The sequence below is a fragment of the Nothobranchius furzeri genome, chromosome 10 (genome assembly GCF_043380555.1).
Source record: "Nothobranchius furzeri strain GRZ-AD chromosome 10, NfurGRZ-RIMD1, whole genome shotgun sequence".
Taxonomy (NCBI): domain Eukaryota; kingdom Metazoa; phylum Chordata; class Actinopteri; order Cyprinodontiformes; family Nothobranchiidae; genus Nothobranchius; species Nothobranchius furzeri.
Genome location: NC_091750.1, coordinates 31202845 through 31228012, shown reverse-complemented (window position 1 = coordinate 31228012; position 25168 = coordinate 31202845). Strand labels below are relative to the sequence as shown.

General features: G+C 44.9%; 1 protein-coding gene across 7 annotated transcripts in view; it reads left to right on the top strand.

The window, feature by feature from the left end:
* The window catches only part of LOC107390570 (neural cell adhesion molecule L1.1), a 350852-nt gene that overhangs the window by 231297 nt on the left and 94387 nt on the right, over positions 1-25168 (top strand). For all 7 annotated transcript variants that reach the window (XM_070555506.1, XM_070555509.1, XM_070555505.1 and 4 more), the window contains 4 exons: positions 2733-2803; positions 2894-3119; positions 10881-10987; positions 18289-18553. In XM_070555506.1, coding sequence (XP_070411607.1) covers positions 2733-2803; positions 2894-3119; positions 10881-10987; positions 18289-18553 — 669 coding nt within the window. The remainder of the gene's footprint in view (positions 1-2732; positions 2804-2893; positions 3120-10880; positions 10988-18288; positions 18554-25168) is intronic.

Sequence of the window (25168 nt, the reverse complement as noted above, 5' to 3'; positions counted from 1 at the left end):
CTGGTGATGTGATGTTCAGTCTCGGGCAAATCGGAGGCTGTTTGTGGAAGTTACAGTCAAACGTAAGGTCACAGCGTCACGCCAGAAATCGCCATGGCATCAAAGCCCCTCCCTTTCTGAAAAGCTATCAGATCTGAATGGTCATTACAACATCATGAAGACAGTGCATGACCTTAGTGTCATGCTGACTTAATTAGAGGGGACAAATATGGGCATTTCACCATAAAACAGTAGACTTCCTGTAGTCAGGGGGCGGGGCTTAGGTGATGTCAGCTGTCCACATTGTCACTGTCTTCACATGTGGTCAGTGATCACACAGACAAAGTTTGACATTGATCTGATCATGCACATGGGAGTTATTAAGTCATGTAACGTAATGGCGACTGGTCAAAGTTTGAGGCTTAGCCACGCCCACACCTTTATACTTATTTAAAATCCGACGGTTGAATTTTTTCCTCTATGTCTTAAGAGTATATAGAAGGAGTTTGAAGGTGATCGGTGGAAAGGACGACGAGACATCATTCTCCTAATAACGTGTGCAAAAACCACTAAATCGAGTACTTGGACCAAAATGGCCGACCTCCTGTGCGACATTGTACTTGGCTCCAAGAGACTTTTTTGTAGGTCCTGAGACACTACATTAGTGTGCCAAATTTCGTGATCCTCAGTCAAAGCATGGCTTGGGGCTGATAGTTTTAATGGTCCTAGGGGGCGCTATTTCAGAAAATAGGCCACGCCCACAAACTTCAGCTGTCCAATTCTATTAGGGGTCAGAGTAAGATCACTCATCAGAAATTGTGTGGTGATGTCACAATGATTGAAGAAATGAGACACAAACGTATTTCCATGGCGTGATGGTGAATTTCGCCATGATCCCAAAGCCCCGCCTTTATTCGAAACCTGCCAGTACTATAGACCAAGTGACCTCAACTTGTCTGCTGCTATTTGCCAGTGAATGGTGGTGATTGGTTAAAAGGAGTCCAATAGGGAGCGGTGAAAAAAAAGAGTGGCGTGGCGACAGGTCAAAGTTTGAGGCTTAGCCACGCCCACACCTTTATACTTATTTAAAATCCGTAGGTTGAATTTTTTCCCCTTTGTCTTAAGAGTCTATAGCAGAAGTTTGAAGGTGATTGGTGAAAAGGGCGATGGTGCAACACTCTCCAAACAACGTGTGCGAAAACCACTAAATCGAGTACTTGGACCAAAATGGCCGACTTCCTGTGCGACTTGGTTCTTGGCTCCAAGAGACTTTTTTGTAGGTCCTGAGACACCACATTAGTGTACCAAATTTCGTAATCCTCAGTCAAAGCATGGCTTGGGGCTGACAGTTTTAATGCTCCTAGGGGGCGCTATTTCAGAAAATAGGCCACGCCCACCGGATTTTCACATCACATTTTTTGGGGGGCAGGACTAGGATCACTCCCAAGAAGTTTCGTGGCGATATCTTTAGAAATGACGAAATGGGAGGCAAACGTAAGGCCTAAGTGGTACGCCTGACTTCGCCGTGCCGCCACAGCCCCGCCTTCTGCAGAAAACTCCCATAAAGTGACGCCAAGCAACCCCAACTTGTCTTCAGTTAACTGGTACAAATTTGGGATGATTATTTGAAAGGGCGAATTTTAGAAAATTTCCCAGTAAAACTTGACCTTTTAAGTCCTGAGGGGGCGGGGCTTATGTGACATCATCAATCGACCATTCATTTGTCTTCGGGGGGCGATGACGATTGTCCACAGAAAGTTACTTTAACTGTAATTCTTTCATTTATGAAATTATAGCAATTTGAATTTTTTTGGCGAGTGCTCGAACTTTGAGGCCTGGCCCCGCCCCTTCAGTATTTACGAAAAGTCAATTTTATTTTCTCATTTGAATCGTCCATCGCTTCTGTTCGATTGCACACTATTTTTGAGACGATCGTGCGAAAAATGACCAAACTGTTCAACCAAATATAGACCCTAGAAATGGCCAAAATGGCTAAAATTCGCCATTTCAACCCAAAATGGCCGACTTCCTGTTTGATATTGACCATGGTTGCAAGAGACTTTTCTGTGCGGACTGTGGAGTACTACAAGTATACCAAATTTCATAACCGTACGATAAACTAAGCTTTATGGAGAGGGGTATTTTTCACTTTCTAGGGGGCGCTGTCCAGCCACTTTTTTACGAACTTTCACATCGCCAGTGAAATACGTAAATTTCACGCACTTTCTATATTGAGCCAGAATTTGGTGACTTTTTGAATATGCCAAGACCCCCTAAAGGCCATTCAAAGACGCGGAAGAAAAAAGAAAGAAAGAAAGAAAGAAAGAAAGAATAAACGGAGCAGATACAATAGGCCTTCGCAGCTTCACTGCTCGGGCCTAAATAATAATAAACGGAGCAGATACAATAGGCCTTCGCAGCGCTTCGCTGCTCGGGCCTAATAATAAACGGAGCAGATACAATAGGCCTTCGCAGCTTCACTGCTCGGGCCTAATAAATAATAATAAACGGAGCAGATACAATAGGCCTTCGCAGCTTCACTGCTCGGGCCTAAAAAGAAACGGAGCAGATACAATAGGCCTTCGCAGCGCTTCGCTGCTCGGGCCTAATTATAAATGCAGCACGGGTAAACTAAGACTTTATCTCTTTTAATCTGGTATCTTCAGTACTTTCAGTGCACAACATTTGCCTTCGTTTCCTGCATAGTTGCTTTTCAGTTTTTAAGTGTCACTCCTCTTTTTATCACCCAACAGTTCCTGATCAAAATCCTGTTGGTGTACAGAGCAACTCGACAGACCCAGGGACCCTTCTCATCACATGGGTTGTGAGTACTTTGTTTGGTGTTCATCTGGCTGCACATGCTGTCTTACACCATCCAATTTAAACTATACCTATTATTTACATGTCTCTTTAGGAAATGGAAAAACGCTTCCATAACAGCCAAGACTTCCGGTACAAAGTTTACTGGCGAAAGGCTCAGGGGATCTCTTCAAACTGGAACTCTGTCATTGCAATTTCTCCACCGTTTGCAATAAACAATACAGGAGCATATACACAATTTCAAATTAAAGTTCAAGCTGTGAACAGAGATGGACCAGGGCCAGAACCAACACCTCATATTGGATACTCCGGAGAGGACAGTAAGTTACCTTATTTCAGAGTACTTTCACACTTTCGAGTCACATGTGCTCACTACAACCAAACAAGCTTCAGATGAAATAAGGAATGTGACAGTGAACAAAGGAAAACCTTAAACTTAAACATTTTATGTCTGTGTCTGTGTTATGTCTCCTCCCATAGGACAGGCAGCTTCCTTCACTAGCTTACCCTTTGTCTGCTTGTGTTGAGTATGAAGTGGGATGGATGCAAAAAGGTGTGAAACTTGGGAAAATTGTGGAATGGTAGGAGGTGCTAGTTAGGCATTTGAGAATGATTCTAACAGTTATATCGGTGTGTGTGTCTGCTTAACTGAGTGCGTTTACTAATTTAGCTAGCATCTAGCCAGTGATGTTAGCTTTCAGGTGATGTAGCAAGCCTTAAACCCTTCAGTCCAACTAGCTACCTTATTTTATTTGGTCAAATGATTTAGTTAGGCTTCAGCTTCTCTTACTAGGCCTTCCACTAATTGATTTAGCCTTCAGGACTATCAGCTGTGCCTCTTCATTGGTTTTCATTCTAAAGGTTTCAAGGCATGTTTTAAAACAGATTGAAACAATTGGCTCTAGAGGGAACAACAGAATACTGCATGCAGGAATGCCAGGGCAAGCGTTTCAGGTAAACACAAAGCAGTTGAGGTTGGTCTATATGGTTTTGGACACCCTTCTGATATAAGCTTCAAACTTGAGTCATGATTGAAAGTTTGAGATGAGGACCCAAACGTAGATCACCGAGCAGGCAGGATGGCAGAAAAATGGAACTTATTTTGTTTACTGAAGCACATGGGAACAGGTAGACAACAATACACAACGAGGATCTGACGACTGACGTGAACAGACAGTGCTTAAATAAAACAGGGTAATCTGGGGCAGGTGTGAAATATTAATAAGGACTACGAACAGCACTTTAAGTGGGCCGGTACACACCAATATGCAGTACCGGCACTTCTCCTTTTTAACTCTCAGCATACCACAACTACGAAGAGTACCGGTAGTTTTTCCGCTCATTTATTAGTTGAAATCTCCGAGACATCTCTGTTTTCTAGTAAACACCAGCCGTCCACAGTCCTTACCAGTGCAGCCTCTCTAATAATAGAAGTCGTGCTCCAAGAGGAGCTTCTTTTTGCACAAGAGGATGTATTCTCTCCAAATGCGCTATGGACGCACTTCACTGCTGTGAAGCGTGTCACGCACAAACTGCTACCATCAGCAGGCAAGAGAGAAAAAAAAGACAAGTTATCCAACAAGTGCACATTTCCGCACGTAGCATTGGACCAATTAGTGGTTAAATATGCCGACAGGTCCATGGCTGAGGAGGGGAGATAGCATCCAAACAGAAGCATACATCAGGAGTGCAAGAAAAGTTCAAAACAAGAGGAGTATTACGTCCCCGGCTCTCTAGGAGAGATGAGGAGGGGAGTAATAAAATTAGTGTGTGGGTGAAATAATAATCAGGGTGCTGTGTTGCTTAAAAACAAAGGATTTTATTACAAAATGAACCGAATATGTACAAAGAACCTAAAAACAATACTTGCCAGTACCCTTTTAAAAGGTCCAGTCTAGAAACAAAAGTCGCTGCCCCCACACTATCGACACAGTCGTCAATCCGAGGTAAAGGGAACGAATCAGGAACAGTGGCAGTGTTTAGTTTACGATAATCTGTGACAAATCTATAAGTGCCATCAGGTTTATTCTCTAACAAGCAGGGCAGACTCCATGAGCTGGTGCTTGGTTTTGCTAGGCCGTTCATGAGTAAGTAATTTACTTCCTGCTTCATTAACTCACGCTTATGAGGACTGGCGCGGTAGCGGTGCATCCGTACAGGCAAAGGGTCAGAAAGGGTGATGTCGTGGGTGATGAGATGGGTCTGGGAAGGAGTATCTGCAAGCAACTCAGGAAATGAGTGGATCAATTCTTGTAATTCTACCTGCCGTGCTGGAGAGAGATGTTCTAAGCAGTTAGAAAAGTTCTTAAGGGTTTCAGAATTGCTCAGACGAGGAGTAACAGGAGGACTCATAGCAGTAGCAGGAGAGGGCATTTCTAGATCAGGTGGTTGCGAAACAACAGCGGCGGCTACAACACCAGACGGAGATGGGTTTGTGTCTCTACTACAAAACAACTTAAGCCTGTTGATGTGGCACACTTTGGTCTTTCTACGCATCAGAGAGGTTTTTATCACATAATTACGTTCATCCAGTTTTGACATCACTTCGAAGGGACCCTGAAACTTAGGAGACAACGAGGAACCAACAGTAGGATTCAGAAATAGCACTTGGTCTCCTACCTGCAGAACACGGGAGCTAGACTTTCGATCATAACAAACTTTCATCGAGGCCTTGGCCGTTCTAAGGTGTTGCTGAGCTAACAGATTAGCGTCTTTGAGTCTTTTCTGAAAGGAGCCTACATAGGATGGAAGACTAGCCACAACAGAAGGAACAGGCCAGAGAAACTTCTCTTTTAATGTCTTCAAGGGGCCCCTAGGGGCATGACCAAACACAAGCTGATTTGGGTTAAACCGGTGGAATCCTGCACAGCATCCCTAGCGGCAAATAACACAAAAGGAAGTCCTTATTCCCATGAACGACCCGAGGAGAAACAATGTTTCTTAAGCATGGTCTTCAGAGTTTGATGCCACCTCTCGAGGACACCCTGGCTTTCTGGATGGTAACTAGAGGAAGTGACGTGTTTAATGTTTAGGGTTTTGGCAACCTGAGGTGAAGTTGGTCCCCTGATCTGATTGGATGACTGTAGGCAACCCGAAAACAGAGAAAAACCCTGTTAGTGCTCTTATCACGTTTTTTGTGGTGATGGAGGACAAATGAACAGCTTCTGGAAAACGAGTGGCAGAACACATAATGGTCAGTAGATATTTACGGCCAGACTTAGATGGTGGAAGAGGTCCTACACAGTCTATGATGATGTGGTCAAAAGGGGTCGAAACCACGGGGGTTGGATATAAAGTAACTGGTCGTATTGTTTGATTTGGTTTTCCTACAATCTGACAAGTAGCACAGCTACGACAAAACTCTGCGATGTGGCGTTTCAGACCTGGCCAGAAGAAGTGGCGCAAGATGGCCAGATATGTCTTATTTATTCCTAAATGACCAAACTAAACTAAACTCGCACTCATGAGCCAAAGAGAGAATATAATTCCTAAAATTCTCAGGGACCACAATCTGTTTTACTTGGGCCCACTCAGAGCCTTTAGCCGAGGCTGGAGTCCAGCAGCGAAACAAAATGTCACCCTCAATCATATAAGAAGCCTGACCCTCGGGGGACATTGGAGCCACACCAACCAACGCAAAGAGGAGTTTCAGAGAGTCATCTGCTTTTTGTGCATCAGCCAAAGTCTTATACGAGATGGGGAAATCGAGTTGAGGGCCTCTGGAGGCCAGATCAGGTGTTTTTACAGCCGGACCTGGTTGGGTGACGTCATCAGCTAGCAGCGGGAACAACACTGAATCACCAAGGGAAATTTCCGAGTTTTTCTTAAGCTGAGCATGGGTTAGGACACAAGCAGGTAGTAAGTCTGAGTTGGTACAGATTTCAGGAGGAGAGATAAGCTCAGGAGGAGGTAAAACTAATCCACCAGCAGCGTCGTTTCCCAAAATCATGTCTACGCCCTGGGTCGGTAACTCCTCTAAAATGGCTACTTTCAGGTCACCAGAAATCAACGGACAAGTGAGGTGAATATGATGCACCTCTGCCAGAACTGAACCCATTTCAATACCCCGCAACACCACTGAGTAGCCAGCCTGGCTGGTGACAGAGAACGGTAACACTCCGTTTTATTAGGGTCTGAGAAGCTCCGGTATCTCTCAAAATTACCACTTCCTGGTTAATATCGCTGCCCAACAGAGACACCACTCCAGCAGAAAAAAGCTGCTTAAAACTCGAGTGAGGGATTTCACAGTTATCCACACTTTGTGAGCTCTTAGCACAAGCAGCTATGGGTTTTGTCGGAGGTGGATTTTCACTTCTCCGGTTTTTCCACTGGAGACGAAAGCAATAACGAATGAAATGACCTTTCTCATGACAATAAAAACACTCAGGAGACACGTTGTGCTCAGGAGAAGCAACAGAGGGTCTCATCCAACGAACGGAGCCAGCTGTTGACTCCCAAGCCCGATGCGTTAGCGCGAACTCATCTGCTAACAGGGCTGCAGCAGAGAGAGTTGAGACCTTCTGTTCGTTCAGATACAAAATGAGCCTCTCAGGCACGTGTCTTTTAAACTCTTCCACCATAATTAGTTCTTTCAGGTTAGCTAAGGAGTCTACCCCTGAAGCAGAACACCATTTTTCAAAAAGAACTGATTTTTCATGAGCATATTCAACATAAGTCTGGTTAGGCCAAGGTTTTTCTGAATGAAAGCGCTGACGATAAGCCTCAGGAACGAGCTCATAAGCATTTAACATGGCGGCTTTTACACACTCATAATTAGAACTGTCCGTTAAGAGCCAAAATTACCTGAAGGGCCTTACCTGAGAGCTTGCACTGTAAAAGCAACGACCAAACCTCATAAGGCCACCGGAGAGTCACCGCAATCTGCTCGAAAGCCTGGAAATACCCATCCACTTCAGTCTCTCGGAAGGGCGGAAGAAGGGAAACACACTTGGAGACATCGAAAGCGGGCGGTACCGAGGTGGCAGCCGGAGGAGACATGGCGTCTCGGGACAGTTCATGTGGCGATGGAGACAAAGGCGAAGAACGGTCGTCAGCCGTCTGTTTTGAAGTTGCGGCAGCTTCCAGAGTCCTCATCTGTAGAGCTCTTTCCTGAAGACGAACCTCAGTGTCCATTCTTTTTAGCTCTATTTCATGACGGAGGGTCCTTTCAAGAGTCCTTTCCTCCGCTTCAATCTTCAGGCGAGCCAAACGCAGCTTCAGACAAGCGCCGGTAAATGGAGAATGGAGAGGACTTGCTCCAGACGAATCAGATTCCTGGGATGAACATTCAGCGGAAGAAGGCGGAGCTGAATCGAGGGTCTCCCTCTTATGATCGAGCCGTCCCTTTTCCTCATCCGAGGACGGCGGAGACGCACCAGGAGTGGATGGCGAAGGGAGGAGTCCCTGTGTTTCCAAATATTCCACCACCAGAAGTCGTAGAGCCGCCTTGGTGAGCTGCTTCGGAAGGGGGAGACTGAAATGGGCGGCAACCTGCTGCAGATCGGCTTTGCGGCAACTCTCCAGAAGCCGGCGTGAAGGAGCCGCCACAAACGCATGCAGGTCGAAGGTTGCCATGCTCCGACTCTAAGGGACACAACACACAGTTAATATCTTTACACACTCAGTAGCTCACTTTTAACACCTCACACCATTTTGTACTGTAGCTTTTTTGGTTTTATTTGTGCCATTTCAAATGGTTTTTATCATTTGTTGCATCATTTTTATTTTTGATAGTGCTGTTAACTGTTCTCTTATTCTACTTTTTTTAGTAGGAATTTTTATCCTTGATTATTTATGCTATGTTTCTATGTATCTTATCTGATTTTCATGCTTTCATTGTGTTTTGTTGATTTGTTCAAGCATTTGGCATTTTTATGTACAGCACTTTGGTTAGTTGCCATGCTATTTTGAAATGGTGCTTTATAAATAAATTGGTATGGTAAATTTAGATACACACACACACATCTAGATACACACACAAATCTAGATACACACACACACACACACACACACACATCTAGATACACACACAAATCTAGATACACACACACACACACACACACACACACACACACATCTAGATACACACACACACACACACACACACACATCTAGATACACACACACACACACGCACACACACACACACACACACACATCTAGATACACACACACATCTAGATACACACACACACACACACACACATCTAGATACACACACAAATCTAGATACACACACACACACACACACACACACACACACACACACACACACACACACACATCTAGATACACACACACACACACGCACACACACACACACACACACACACACATCTAGATACACACACAGATCTAGATTCACAGGGAGCAGACGCTTCTGCCTTTTTCTCCCTTATCTGTGTTTTCCCAAGGCTCTTCTTGTCCCTTCTGCCTACAGAGCGCTTCTCTGCATTTCCTCTGCAACCACCTTTCATTTGCAACATGGACTTAATTAGCTGGTCATTCAACGCGATTGATAAGATTTTTTCAACAATGAGAACGGAGGAGGGGGCTCACGCTTGCCCTCAAGGGACACATGCAGCGGGATATGTGTTCGATTCCTGGAAAAATGGAACATCATCTGTCTCTCTCAGCTGTCCATTGAGGACGTCGAAGACATGTGGATATTTGGCCTGATGATCGTTGGATTTCTTCTGATTGGAGTGGGAGGATATCTGGCTTTCCGAAAATCCGGGATGACGGGAGTGATTGGAAGGCGACCCGCAACCATGGACGGCACAGTCCGGGTGGATACCTCACAGACTGGGACGTTGCTCGAGGTGAATCGCAAGCTGGACAATGTCTTAGCTGCGTTACCGGTGTTAGCGCGCAGGATTGATAACATCTCGGAGAGGGTCACCGGACGGTGTGGAGATGTTTAATCACTGAATTGGCTTCACTGGAGGACTTTGAATGATCAATACAGACTTTAAGGCAGAGAGAAAAAATTATCTCCGTCTGACCCAAACAAAGCTTCTGTTATCGAATCTGACGCCACAAGCAGCCTTGGAGCTGCATGCAAACCCCCACGCTGGAAGGAATGTAGACAAATGCTGTGAATCTCTATCCACCCACCCCCGCCTTCAGATTGAGGTCTCCACCGAGGTCAACGAGCTGAAGGACTCACTGCTCTCTGTTCTTCCCCATGATCTCTCCCTCCCACCTGTTGGTCTGCAGCTGGTCGATGCGCCGTGAGTGGCAGCTCCCGTTGGAGGCTCCAGGTTCCCGCCCATCCCTGTCTCCCCATCGGACTCTGTTGTTGTATCTGTGCTGTTTGTGCTTACATGTTGAAGGAGTTTTTTTGTATAATAGAGTTACTCCCCGCTGGGTCTAACTCTGCTACACACACACACACACACACACACACACACACACACACACACACACACACACACACACACACACACACACACACACACACACACACATCTAGATGCACACATACACAGATCTTTTGAGACTCGTTTCTGTCCATAAAAGCCAGCCTGAACAGCTGAGTTTTCAGCTGTTTTAAAGGAGACCACTGAGTCCACTGATCTCTGGCTCAGGGGAGAGATGCTTCTGAGCATCTCATGTCATGTCAAGACCTGTTCAGCTAGAAACTCCTGCCAAGAATTGTACTGACCACAATACAACACATCAGTTCTGGATTTTGTATCCTCTGATTAATTAAAATGCTGCCATGCTTTTAATTACTTTAAATAAAAATATTTTCAAAGCACACAATACATGTTTGCCTTTGGTTCAAATGTGATTGAATAGTGTGTCTACTGTGTTCCTAATGAAATAATACAAAATGAATGATGGATGGTACCCACTATGTGGCAGGCATTTCAGACTTTTTGTTCAGAAACTTTGCTTTTTTGCTTACCCTCTGAAAGAGCTGTGATGTGCTTCCTAATGGTGGTCTGACAATATTGGATGTGATTACAACAGGAGTGCACTTAGTCTACCTCTACTCAGTGTTAGTTAAATGTTTTAATATTTGCCTATGCCTGCTGACATTCCACCTTGTATCCTTTATGGTTTTGTTGACTCAGAGCCAGAAGAGCCCCCGACAGGAATCTCATCCACTGTGAAAAACAGCACAGTCAAAATAACATGGAAGGAAGCCCAGAGGGTTCGAGGTCGACTTTTGGGATATAAGGTAAATTTAGTGTGTAGTAAAACTAGATCAAGTAGCTGTATTTCAGAGATTTTCAAACAAAGTCTGCCCAGTAGTTTTAACAGAACACAGGTACTGTTTCCTGAATAACTATTTACTTTAAAACAATTTAACTGGATAAATTGTACTTTGCAGAAATTCTGTTTGAATGCTGATTGCTGTAAATGATAGCTGAAGCTGTTTAAGAACTTAAGTAGACCAGAAACTGAGTTAAAATGTCTAAAGTTAGACCCCACCAACATGCTTACTATGTCTACCAGTGTTCTATCCATTTTTATGTACACGTGTATGTGTTCCATTCAAGGGCGTCAGTTTGTTTTCAGAATTGCTGGGGACAATAACCATACACTGGAGTGGGGTTTAAAAATTGCTGGGGACAATAAAGTAGGCTAGCACAGGGGTCGGCAATCCGCGGCTCTGGAGCTGCATGCGGCTCTTCCATCCATCTGATGCGGCTCTCTGTGCTTGTAGAATAATGAACGGATATTTAAATAAAATGCTTTATATTTTACTGCATTAATTTTATATCTGTATGCTAATTCTATGTAAAGATTGTCTGCGTAAACCTGAACAGGTCCAACCCGGTCTGCGGTGGTTGACCGGTCACGCTTGTACGTAATCATATCGGCACTTTATGAGCTGAAGAGGTTGTGAGATTCTGGGATTCTCCTCAGACGGCTCCTGGATGTGTCGCCACATTGGAGACAGGAACAAGCGCTATTCAGCCAAAGTTTCATAATCAGGGAACATTTTCTAAGTGACAAGTCTCTCTGAGAGACAGGGTTTGGAAAACACTCGCTTCAGTGGGAGGAATCTTCCCGCATGCGCTCTGGTTCTCTGGGGTTAATCACGTTTAATTGTTTCTCTTTGCAACAATCTTCACAGGAAGGCAAAACAGTTAAACGGCAGGTTACAGATATTTCCATTTGACTTTTTATTTTGACAGATGAACTCAAGGATGTTGCTTGGTTTGAAAGAATTACCCAGACCACATAGATGCGCATGGATGAGCTGACATTTTAATCGTTACGCACATCGCGGAGGTAAAATATTCCCATCAGAACATCAGAGCTTTATATTGGACACTGTGTTCAGTGCGGCTCGGAGCGCCCACGGTGGACAGTGAGCTGAAGATATGGGGTTCCAGCGCAGTGCAGAACCACGGCGCATGCGATGATTTCCTCCCACTGAAACAGTCTGGAAACCCGGTCTCTCTGAGGGATGTTTCACTTGGAAAAATGTTCTTTTTATAAAATTATGAAACTTTGGCTGAACAGCGCTTGTTCCCGTCTCTAATATGGAGACGCATGACGCATCCAGTCTGAGGCAGAATAGCAGCTCAGAAAGCTCCTGTAGAGACATTTGATCACGCACAAAGTTTATGTGGAGCAGAAGCAGTCGGGCCACAGCAGGTGAAATGTTCCTAGCCTACATGAAGTGAAACTGTTTAATTGTAACATTAATATGTTACTGGACACACTGGTCTGGTTGGTTAGACCAGTGTTTGAAGTGGAAAACACACACACACACACACACACACACACCAATTAAAATAATGCTGATAGCGTGGACTAAAAGACAGGTGATGGTTTATTTAAATGATGATCAGGCTGATGTAAAATGTAATCTCCATCCACATCCAGACACAATTATCCTCTATTCTGTCTCTAGTTGCTCTGCTCTTGCCTGGGCTGACGTAGCTGATGGTGCACGCGGCGCGCCTAACTAGAGGCTGATGCACATTTTACGCATTTGGAGAGGTGGGCTGGATGCTTTGCTTTTACTGGAAGATGGTCCACTTAACGCACGGGTGTAGACTACATATTAATGACAAATGAATGAAAATTAAATTGTGAGTTTTTACTTCATATTTTATAAATAAAAATGACGGGGGAACACATTTATGACGTCTTTTTAAACTAAAATTTCTAGCGCGACCTGCCTGCTTCACTAAGTCACTGCTTATTAAAGTCCGTCCAAAATTACCGTGGGAAACGGGTAATAATGGCTCTTTGATGGGAACAGGTTGCCGACCCCTGGTATAAGATCTGAGCTGGTAAAACAAAAATCCTCATCAGCAGGCGTTTTTGAAAGTGGGGGGGACACAGCTGCCAATCACAAATTTTGCCGGGGACATGTCCCTGGCGTTCCTGGTTAAAATGATGCCTATGGTTCCATTAATGCCTTTGAAGTTAAGCTCTGCTCACATGGTTACCATGACCCGGGCCACCTTAACCAGCTGATAGGTCTCAGGGCAGAGAGGCTCAGTAGGCCCCCCACGGGGGAAATTTGGTGTGCATTGGTGGAGGAGGTGCACTGGATAACTGTTTTTGTCAGGGGAGTAGATTGTGTTTTTAAAAGTCGTTGTCCCTCCCTTTCTTTTTAGATGAAAACTTCCTCCAGTTAAACTCTGAAAAGTCCGATCATCGCCCCTGAGAGCATGGTTCTCCTGATTACTCTAAAACTTGGTCATTTATCCTCTGCCGTCAAGACAAACTTGAGGAATTTGGGTGTTTTTGACCAATCAATGTCTCTTGAAGGACACTCAAAAACATTGGCCCGACACCGTTTTTATCTCTTAAAAAATATCTCCAAACTGCGAAGTTTGGTATCAAACATGAACTTGAAATGGTTCTCCATGCCTTTATCTCCTCCGGTCCAGATTACTGTAACACGCTCTTCACATGTTTTAACAAAAAAGCCCTTGACCACTTTCAGTTGGTCCAGAACTCTGCAGCGAGACAGCAGACTGTTGCACCCCAACTTTGGAACGATCTTCTTTCATCCTTACGTAGCATTGACAGTCTGGACACTTTTAAAAAACAGCTTTGAGATGATTCTTGTCCTAATTTGCTGATTTATATGTAAATTGAATTGAAATTGAATTGAATTAATCCAATAGCAGAAACCTTCAGAATCTGAAGAGTTTTATTGCATTAGGAAATTGCTGTGGTACCTGGCGCAAAACAGAAGAAAATAACAAGTGATAACCAAAAATATAAGCACGATAAATAATAATACCAAGTGGCAATAATCAGAGAAATGGCTATGATATACAAGGCAGTGTAAGTACTGGTCAGAGCAGATCATGTCATCAAAACTTCTTTCATAGGATGTTTATGTGCAATACACCCACCTCTCATGCTGGAGATGGTCGGAAAGAGCAGTGGTGCCTGTGTTCAGCAGGCTTCACCTCTGTCAGCACGCCCCAGGGTCGCTGTGGCTGCATAGCCCATTCACCCTGAGGCGTGCCATTTGTGTGAATGAGTGGATTACTAAAGCCCCTTTCAGACAGGCCATGAAAAACGGAAATTTGCCGGAATCTGTCCGTAAGACCTTTCTGTCTGAATACAAACATCCGGATAACGTGCTCCGGAATTTCTCCGGACGAAGCCCCTAGTAACAGGTCCGGACTTGTTACGGACAGGGTGGCTGCTTTCAGACTCGTGAGGTAAATTTCCGGACAAGGGGGAGGGGGGAGGAGGGGACCGGGGGACGCTGTGCGCACCTAGATAACGTATATGTCACGTGACCGGGAAGGTATACCACGTGATGTCCCGAGTCCTGAGCACAAACACACAGAGGAAAGAAGGCAAACATCTGAACAGCATCTCCAACATGTCGACCAATTGGACAGATTCAGAGATTCGAGACCTACTCACGGTGAGGGGAGACATGGTCATTATGAAAAGTATTCAAGGTACAGCGCGAGACTCTGTCACCTACGACCGCCTAATAACGAAGTTGCGTGATCTGGGAACGCACCGGAGCAAACAACAGGCCATATCGAAGCTCAAGGCCTTAAAGCGTCGATACCACGAGGTATGTGACCACAATAGGAGAAGTGGTAACGACCGGATGGAGTGGGGCTACTTCGACTTATGTGAAGCTATATGGGGTGCTCAAAAAACCACAAACCCTGTTGTGGTGTGTGGAAGCATGGCGGCGGCTTCCAACCGACCAGAGGACTGCTCTGAGGCCAGCTGCAGCTCCCTTGAGAGGGCCCAAGAAGACGCAACGGACGGCAGCGAGAACCACAGGCCCCAAGTCGCGTCGGACAGTGACTGCTCTTCCATAGCAGGTAAATATTCACGTTAGCAAGCAGATGCTGTTGTAAGACTGGGTGTGCAGATGTACAGCTTATAGCTATAAAAACGTTAATTGCAGACAACTGCGACCTAAACAGCAGGCTTTTAACTTCTGGTATCTAAACTGCTCCAACTGAGCACGTGATGAGAAAAGCGCTGGGTGACGTGTTTGAATTACGTGCACATTGGGGGTTACAGTTATTGGAAAACTCACCAAAAACTGGAGGACATACATTACGTGTCCCATTTTGAACATGTATTTTGTTACTATATCTGAGTTGAGTTTAAATGTTTGTCTTTGTGGTAAACCTGTAGTGCACCATATTCAGATAATCACCCCACTGCACAAAATACATTGAAACACTACAGCATATATGTGACACTAATGTCTGTCTTTTTCAATAGGGCCATCATGCAGCACCCCATCGCAGGCGGCATCCAGCACTCCAAGGCAAAGAAAGAGGAAGAGAGACAAGTCTTCCTACACAGAATGGAGCGAGGCTTTGGAACGCATGGATGAGAGAAGCCATCAGCATGACAGAGAATTAATGCAGGAGCAGAGGGAGTTTGAACAGCAATATATGCGTGAATACTTAGCGGTCAGGCGACAAGAAGCGGCTACATTCCAGGATATAACATCTTTGATGCGTCAACTTGTTAACAGGTTGACTCAGCCACAGCAGGAATGGATGCCGGGTCCAAACTACCACAATTTGTAGTTCATTGTCCCTCCACCTTCACTGGCTGATGTAACATTCTGACCTGCAGAGCTCCATCAGTGCAGACTGCTGCACCCCACATTCTCCATCTGTAGACAGTTTCATTTCAGTATTAATTTTCAGTTTTTATTTGTTACACTTTATTTAAACTTTTGCCATTTATACAATCTACTAAAATAAGTTGTTTTTTGTGTTTTTTTTTATACAAGCCTTTCATGGCAAACCTTTAGTCTCGATTAAATTGGGGGGGGGGGGGTATTGAGTTTAATTTTTTTGGACAAGTTTTGCACATTTTAATTAAATGTCTTTTACTTGAAGTGACAGATTTTGCACAACACAACTTATACCTCTGTTTGCAGTGTCTATTTTACTTTTTTTGCTTGGCAAATAAAAACCTTTTTGGGTGAAACTATGAATACATTCTCATCTATGTGAAGAATGGTTAACACTGTTAAAAGTTTTCTTTTTAATTAGGGGAAGCTGACATAGTTACAGTCCCAAAATGTACAACGCAGTTTTGGACAAGAAGCACAATCAATTTGAAATGCAGTTAAAGTACTGACATGATTGTCCCTCGAATTTGCTGTGCCCCTCCAACTGGAGGGGCATATACAGCTTCCGCATTAGGTTCAGGTAGTTCAGTGGCATCAGTATTCCATTCAGCAAGGTAATTGTCTTTGTTGATCTCGCAGACATTGTGAAGAATGCAACAAGCAATCACAATGTCCGGCATAATGTGAATGTCCACATCACAACGCTTGGCCAGACACTTCCAGCGGCCCTTAAGCCGCCCAAATGCATTTTCAACAACCATCCGAGCAGAGCTTAAACGATAGTTGAAGGTGCTTTGTTCAGGCGTCAGACGATGGTGTTGTGTGAACCCCTTCATCAGCCACTTCTTCAGTGGATATGCCGCATCCCCAATCAGATGAACGGGAACCTCTACACCATTGATGTCTCTGGACATCTAGAAGGACAGAAAACCAAGATTAGAGGTGTAGGGGTGTGTGTGTGTGTGCGCGCGCAGATTTAGATGTTAAGGCATACCTCACGGGGGAACAGGTAGCCATCTTGTTGTTCGGCTTTGATGAAGATGGTAGAGTTGCTGAGTACTCTGGCGTCATGCGTTCGACCAGGCCAACCAACATAAACATCTGTGAAACTGAACAAAGCATTTCGTTAGTGCTGCAACATAACAGCCCCAAACAACAAAGGGATGCATAAAATGTAAATTTGCTCTTGACAACAACATAGAAATTCATGCTCTCACAAAACCAGTCTTACCAGAAACGGTGGTCAACAACAGCCTGCAGAACAATGGAATGCCATCCTTTTCTGTTGCGATATGAAGCTGGATCGTCCTTCGGAGCAATGATTGGAATGTGGCTTCCATCTATAGCTCCACCACACATTGGGTAGCCGCGTGCAGCAAATCCATCCATTGTGACCTGTAGCTGGTCCAGCTTTGGTAATGAAATGAAACGTTCTAGCAAACGGTCCTTCAGAGCACTTGTCACCTCTCGCAAAAAAACACAGACAGTGGATATACCAACACCAAACAGGCAGCTTATGGTTCTGTATTCGCTCGGTGTGGCATACCACCAGATAACAACGGCTAGCCTGAGGGAAGGTTCGTAAGGCCTGCGCCTGTTTGTAGTTTTCCGTGCCAAAACAGGCCTAACCAAGCTTAACAGGTAGTTGAAGGTCCTGCGAGACATTCGAAAATGTTGATACCACTCCTCATCTCCAAAGTTTTTCAACGCGTTTGACCAGAAAACTTCGCCACTTGGTCGTGAATGTTTCCATATACGCCGGGTCGCGGTCTCCTGAAGCATGCGGCGAACCATGGCAGCTCGCCTCCTACGGTACCGTCTCCTACACGCGCGACGGAGCGTTTCACACCGCTCCCGTGATTCCTTTATTACCAATTGAGCTTCATCATCCAGGTCTCTAATGCGTTTTCGTGTGCGCAGGATTACGCTTAACATAAGTCCGATCAGTGAGAGGAAATCTAGCTCTTCGCCGGCCATGTTGGACTGAATAGCTTTGTTTGGGGAAATGACGCATGTACGCCCGCCGCACTTTGTTTACGCAATATCCGGGTACAGCCTCCCCACCCCCTCCCCCCAGACATCTGGAACTTTTCCCTGCTGTCTGAACGCAGCCGAAAAGACAAGTTCCGGTACAAAAGTGGTGTGTCTGAAAACACAGTTCCGGTTAAAAACCGGATTGAATTTTCCACAAATGTTCCAGAATGTCTGTCTGAAAAGGGCTTTAGAGTGTTGTAAAATGCCTTGAGGCGTTGTAGAACCCTAGGAAGATACAATAGAAATGCAGGCCCTTCTAAGTGCATCAGGAGCACTTACCCTAACCCTAGCTCTAGATTCTTGTCTTGTAACAACCATTCTATCAACAGACTAGAGCCATGCCCAGGACAACTTGTAAAATACAGACATGTCTTGTTTCTCTCTGTCAGATATACATCAGAAGGTTGGGTTCTCAAAATGAAAGAGGGAGAAGGTCTCTTGGCAAATATACTGACTTTGAGGAAAATGGCAGAATGGAACAGCAGAAGGACAACAACAGGAATACCTGGATGATATTGGCTAACAGCACAGAGACGTCCAAGGAGGTGACTGGTCTGCCTCTCTACTCTCGATATGAGCTGTGGATCCTAGCCATCAACAAAAGAGGAGAGAGCCCTCCTTCTCCATTACACCATTTCAGTACCCCAGAGGGAGGTGAGTTTAAATATTAATATATAAATGATATCATTAGCACACTTACAATGAGAGAAACGTCACCCTCGCTATATTGTATTCAGGTGAACGGTGAAGGAATTACAACAGTTTTCATTTGTGTCTTCCACTTGATACATGACCAACAGTGATGGGACAGAATAATAATCATGAATCAAACTTTCACTTTTTAACACTTGGTTACAAATCCTTTGCAGTCAGTCACAGCCTGAAGTCTGAAACACATAGACATCACCAGACGCTGGGTTTCATCCCTCTACTGCACCTGTCTTCAGTTCCTGATTGTTCTTGGAGAATTTTCCTTTCAATAATGTCTTCAGAATCAAAAAACTTTATTGGTCCCCATGGGGCAATTAATTTGTAGCTTACCACACAGAATAACTCGCTCATAAAATCAACCAAGCAAACAATCCATTTATACAATCACACAATCACACAATGTGTGTCACTACCAACATGCCGAACACATCCTAAATGAAGGGTAGAGGATGAGCAGCAGCCCTCCAAAAATGGCACATGCTTAAAGCCGATGATACTTCGCTGTTATTTCGCCACCCTTCCCGGCTCAGAGTTAAGCAGTTCAATAGCTGATGGAACAAAGGAGTTTGCAAAGCGGTTTGTTTTTCGAGAAGGTACATAATAACGACGTCCTGAGGGCATAAGAGAGAACTCGGAGTGCAGAGCATGGAGGGGCTGACCAAGGATACATTTAGCCTTTTTTCGCGCCCTCTCCTCCCAAAGAGACTGTAAGTCTCTTTGTTTGGCGCCAATAATTTTGGAGCAGATTTTTACAATGCTCTGCAAGTGGAGTGCATGCTCAGTAAGATTAGGTCAGGTGATTGCCGTGTCTTACAGTCATTTAACATGTAAAAACACGTGGTTTTGTGAGAGAGCGAGATCAACACCTTCCAGATATGAAATCAACCAAGGTTTAGGACTTCCAATGCCCGGAACTCACTAGACGAGGAAGCGCAACGATGCAACGCAAAGCACCGTGGAACGACGAGCGCTTCTAAAAGTGTGCGCCCTTGTTAACCTACGCTTTCGCTCACATCAGCTGCGAAGCGCCACGAAGGCTTGTGCCGTGCAGCCGTCGTTTCAGAGTGAGCTCAAATTTTTTCGTGAGTCGTGAGTGAGCCGCGTCAATTCTGGCAGGAAGTCAAACCAAAACGGAAGAGGCAGGGCGGTAAATTTTACCAAAAAAATGAAACATTTCAAAATAAAACACGGCAATTAATGAATATGATATGTTTTGTGTATCTAAACAGACTAGAGAGATGAAAATGAACACACACACACACACACACACTCACACACACACACACACTCACACACACACTCGTGCAGAGAAACATTGGGGTTTCCATAATTTTAAATGCGGTTTTTACATCAAAGATGTATTTAATAAATGTGAATACAAACAAATACAGAGCAGCAGGATCAGTGCAGTTTCTGATGTCAACAAGCAGGGCAAACTGGTTACGCGCACACACACACACACACACACACACACACAGAGCAAGGCACGGGGTGGGAGGAAACAAGCGTGAGCAGAAGTGCTCCTTGATGTGAACAGAGGAGGGGGCGGACAGCTCACAAATTTCGTCAGCGATCCACTTTGCGAGGCTTCGCTGCTGGTGTGTGCTGGGCGTTAGCCTTCCTGGTAAAGTCCATTCAGAGGTTCTGGAGAGGAGGGTCCGGATTGTTGAACCTCTAATTCAGAAGAAGCTATGAGGTTTTCCTCCTGGTCGTGGAACACCGGGCCAGCTCTATATCCTTAGGGGTTCCTGGAGGGTGCGTGGGAGTTTGCCCTACAAATCTACATGAGTCTTTTGAATTTGGAGAAGGCATTCGTCTACGTCTCTTGGAAGGCCCTTACTCCGGGGGGCTACTTCCAGTCAGGTTTTCGTAGAGCTCATTCTACAGAAACAGCTCTTCTTAGGGTCTCTAATGACCTTCTGACTCACAGTGCTGCAGGGCACTGTTCGTTTCTGGTCCTGCTGGACCTGACTGCAGCCTTTGACACTGTTGACCATCACCTGCTACTGGAGAGGCTGAGAGACTGGGTAGGCCTATCAGGAACTACTCTGGAGTGGTTCTCCTCTTATCTCTCTGAGCGCTCCTTTTCTGTGGCCGTCTCCAAGTTTAGGTCCTCCACCGCCTCTCTTTCCCATGGTGTCCCACAAGGTTCTGTGCTGGGGCATCTGCTCTTCCTCCTCTATCTGCTTCCTCTTCAGCACATCCTGAGCTCCTTCAAAGGAATGTCCTACCATCTTTATGCAGATGACATCCAACTGTACATCTCCTTTAAGCCCCATGAGATGTCTAAGCTGCAGCTGTTACACACCTGCTTAGACTCTATCAAAACCTGGATGGTGGGAGCTTTCTTCAGCTGAATGAAGATAAGACTGAGATCCTCATCTGTGCCCCAGACAAACTGGTTCCCAAAGTCAGAGACTCTCTTGGTCAGCTTGCTTCCCACACCAAACCCTCTGTCAGGAATCTTGGCGTGACCTTTGACCCAGCTCTCACCCTGGATTCTCATGTCAGTTCTCTTGTTGGCTCTTCCTTCTTCCATCTCAGGAACGTTGCTAAGCTGAGTCCCATTCTGTCCTGCTCTGAACTTGAGACAGTTCTCCACACCTTCATCTCCTCACGCTTAGACTACTGTAACTCTCTTTTCACGTGTCTGAGCAGAACCTCCCTGAACCGTCTACAGGTGGTTCAGAACGCCTGTGCTCGGCTTCTGACCAAGTCCTCCAAACACACCCACATCACCCCGCTTCTCCTCCAGCTTCACTGGCTGCCAGTCAACTTCAGGGTTCATTTCAAGATCCTGGTTCTGGTCTATAGGGCCTTACATAGACAAGCACCATCTTACATTGGTGATCTTCTTAGTCCCTACACCCCCAGCAGGTCCCTGAGGTCCAGTGATCAAAGCCTACTGGTTGTGCAGCACCAGGCTAAAGACCAAAGGTGACAGATCATCTGCTGCTGTGGCCCCCAGACTCTGGACCTCTCTCCCCCTGAGCCTGAGATCAGTGGACTCAGTGGTCTCCTTTAAAAAGCAGCTGAAGACTCACTTGTTCAAGCTGGCTTTTGGATGACCTTCTTCAACCCCTCTGTCTTTATTCTGCTCTCCCCACGTATTCCACCTTCCAATATAAAAATTGTAAAAATATAAAAAAGCATTTCGAAAATGTTTAAAAATATATTTAAAATGAGCAAGAATAAGCAATTGCGATTTAAAAGTAAAAATGTTAAGAAAGAGAGAGAGTGAATCAGAGAGAGTGAACAGGAAAGAGGGAAATCAGTGGATCCTGAGGGAGGTTCTGCTCAGACACGTGAAAAGAGAGTTACAGTAGTCTAAGCGTGAGGAGATGAAGGTGTGGAGAACTGTCTCAAGTTCAGAGCGGGACAGAATGGGACTCAGCTTAGCAACGTTCCTGAGATGGAAGAAGGAAGAGCCAACAAGAGAACTGACATGAGGATCCAGGGTGAGAGCTGGGTCAAAGGTCACGCCAAGATTCCTGACAGAAGGTTTGGTGTGAGAAGCAAGCTGACCAAGAGAGTCTCTGACTTTGGGAACCAGCTTGTCTGGGGCACAGATGAGGATCTCAGAGCAGAGCAACACTACATTACTGTTACACGTCAAAAACACAACACTCCATGTTTTACAGTTGCTATTAGCTGCACTTTACACATCGTAAATGATGTGCAACAAATATGCATCTAATGGGAATCTGGGGGTTATATCTGAACTGGTATACTACCAAATAATCACTTGATTAAAGACTCTTTTTATGAAGGAAGTAGAAAGGAGAAACTAACAAGATCTAAAAGTACTGTCTCAAATGCATATGCACAGATAGTGTTTTTAGACACGTGCATGCATGTTTAAATATGGGAAATAACAGTCACCCCAGATTCAGGTACCAAAATATCTTGTAAACATGAGAATACGTGTACATATATACAAGTACATGTATGGTGAATGACAACATGTAAAAGAACATTAACACACTTTCTAAATAATGTCATTATTGGACTTGTGTTCATACAAACTGGGTCACTGGCACCAGTAACCAGTGTTGGGCAAGTTACTTCAAAACTGTAATGCATTATTTATTACTTGTTACCTTCATTTTAAAGTAATTCATTATATTACAATATTACTGATTTAAAAATGTAAGGCATTACTCTACTTTTGCATTACTTTAAGTTACTTTCACCCAAACAACTTCAATATGAATCTGGTCATGTGACGCTCAGTGAGCTCATGACATATAAGTGGAAGTTGATGTGGTGTCTGAGCTAGGGTTGCTGTTAACAACAGTCAGATATAATAACAGTGCTTTAAAATGATTGTTTATTAAATAAAAACAACAACAATCTGTACTCTCAGCACGCTGCCATCTTATATTAACTGAGCAGGGAGTGAGGTGGTGGGGGCTCCAAGCCTATATTTGCCTTGGTCCCCAAATGCCTTGATACGGCCCTGGATGTGGGACTGACTTCTGGGGTGATCTGATTCTATCACATGTATAAATATTAAATACTTATATATTATTGCTTTTCACTGGTAAAAATGTGTATTGGGGATAAATTACCTACTTTTTTCTTTTCAAGCACTTTGTTTTTTTTTCTTGATTTAATTTCAATAATTTCCGGCCCTTTCTCTCTCTAACCTTCCTGCATGCTGCATGTTTTCTCCGTCTTCCAGAAAAACTGTTTCCTAGATTGCCTACTTTCTAACTACTCAGCCAAAGGGATCTACCGAACGCAAAAAAAAATAGCTGAATATGCACTGCGCTCCAGCAGCAATGAGTTGAAATCACCCGGGCACAGATGATGAACTCAGCTGAAAAGTACATGAAGTACCAGAGAATATGGGCTGATATCAACGATCGCAAACGAATGACTTTCTTTTGGTGGAGCCATTTTGTGAATATAACAGCAGCCGCGCGGAGGACGCAGCTGGAGTATTTGAGCCGTTACCGCTGCGTCCTCTCTGCTCAGAGAATGCCTGCAACGCTGAGTCCATAAATGACATCATATATGTGGATACTGTATCTTTTTTCAGGCTTCCCGCAATTTGAATTTTTAGGAAACCCACATCTTGACTCTGGGTTTAAAAATGTGTTGTAATTACCGCGTTACTGACAATTGTACCGAGTAAATATTACCATTTTCTTTCCCTGTAATGCCTTACATTACTACAGCCTTTTTCTTCTTCTGGCACTCACAGGGCACAGTCGCTTCTGCTTTGCTCCCTTATCTTTTTCGCAAGGCTCTTTTTGTCCCGTCTCCTACAGAGCGCTTCTCTGCATTTCCTCTGGACATCACTATTTTTCAGAAATGGATTTAATTAATTGGTCATTCAACGCGATTGATAAGATTTTTTCTACGATGAGAACGGAGGAGGGGGCTCGCGCTTGTCCTCTCGGGACACACGCAGCGGGAAATATGCTCGATTCCTGGAAGAAGTGGAAGGTCATCTGTCTCTCTCAGCTGTCCATTGAGGATGTCGAAGATGTGTGGATATTTGGCCTGATGATCACTGGATTTCTTCTGATTGGAGTGGGAGGATATCTGGTTTTCCGAAAAATTGGGATGACGGGAGCGATTGGAGGGCGACCCGCAACCATGGACGGCACCGTCCGGGCGGAGACCTCACAGACTGGGACGTTACTCGAGGTGAATCGCAAGCTGGACAATGTCTTAGCTGCGTTACCGGTGTTAGTGCGCAAAATGGATGTCATCTCGGAGAGGGTCACCTGACGGTGTGGAGATGTTTAATCACCGAATTGGCTTCACTGGAGGATTTGAATGATCAATACAGACTTTAAGGCAGAGAGGAAAATTATCTCTGCCTGACCCAAACAAAGTCCTGTTATCCAATATGATGCCATAAGCAGCCTTGGAGTTGCGTGCAAAAACCCCCACGATGGAAGGAATGCAGGCAAATGCTGTGAACCCCCCCCCCCCCCCCCCCCCGCCACCGCCTTCAGATTGTGGTCTCCGCATCGAGGTCATCAAGATGGAGGCACTCACTGTGCTCTGTGCTTTCCCATGACCTCCCTCCCACCTGTGGATTCAGTTGTTCGAGCGCCACACAGGCTGCTCCCGCTGAGAAAACCGTGGTCCCAGCCCCCCACCCCCACCCCCCCCACCCCACCTACCGGGTCTCATGTCGTGAACTGTGACGTTCGTGCTTATATGTGAGGTGGTTTTTTTGCATAGTAGAGCTACACCCTGCCGGTGTAACTCTGTTAATGCCTTTTTCTCCCTCCCTGAACTCTCCTCATGTAATCCCCTCTTCATCTATTGAAATGAGCGCCGTTATGGCTGCTCTCGCGGTCTGCCTGTATCTGTCCTGTCTATATGTGTGTGTGTAATCTCGGTCAGGCTGTTCTGTGGAGTCAAGTTCCTATGCTCAGGTTCGCTGGAGCGCTGGCAATAAAATTCTCTCTGATTCTCTGATTACAGCAAAAAGCAATGCATTACAGTAATTAATTACTTTAGTACCACGTTACTCCAAACACTGCCAGTCACACCTGAAACAGATGGTCCTGAAGAACCCTGTTGATAAGGGTT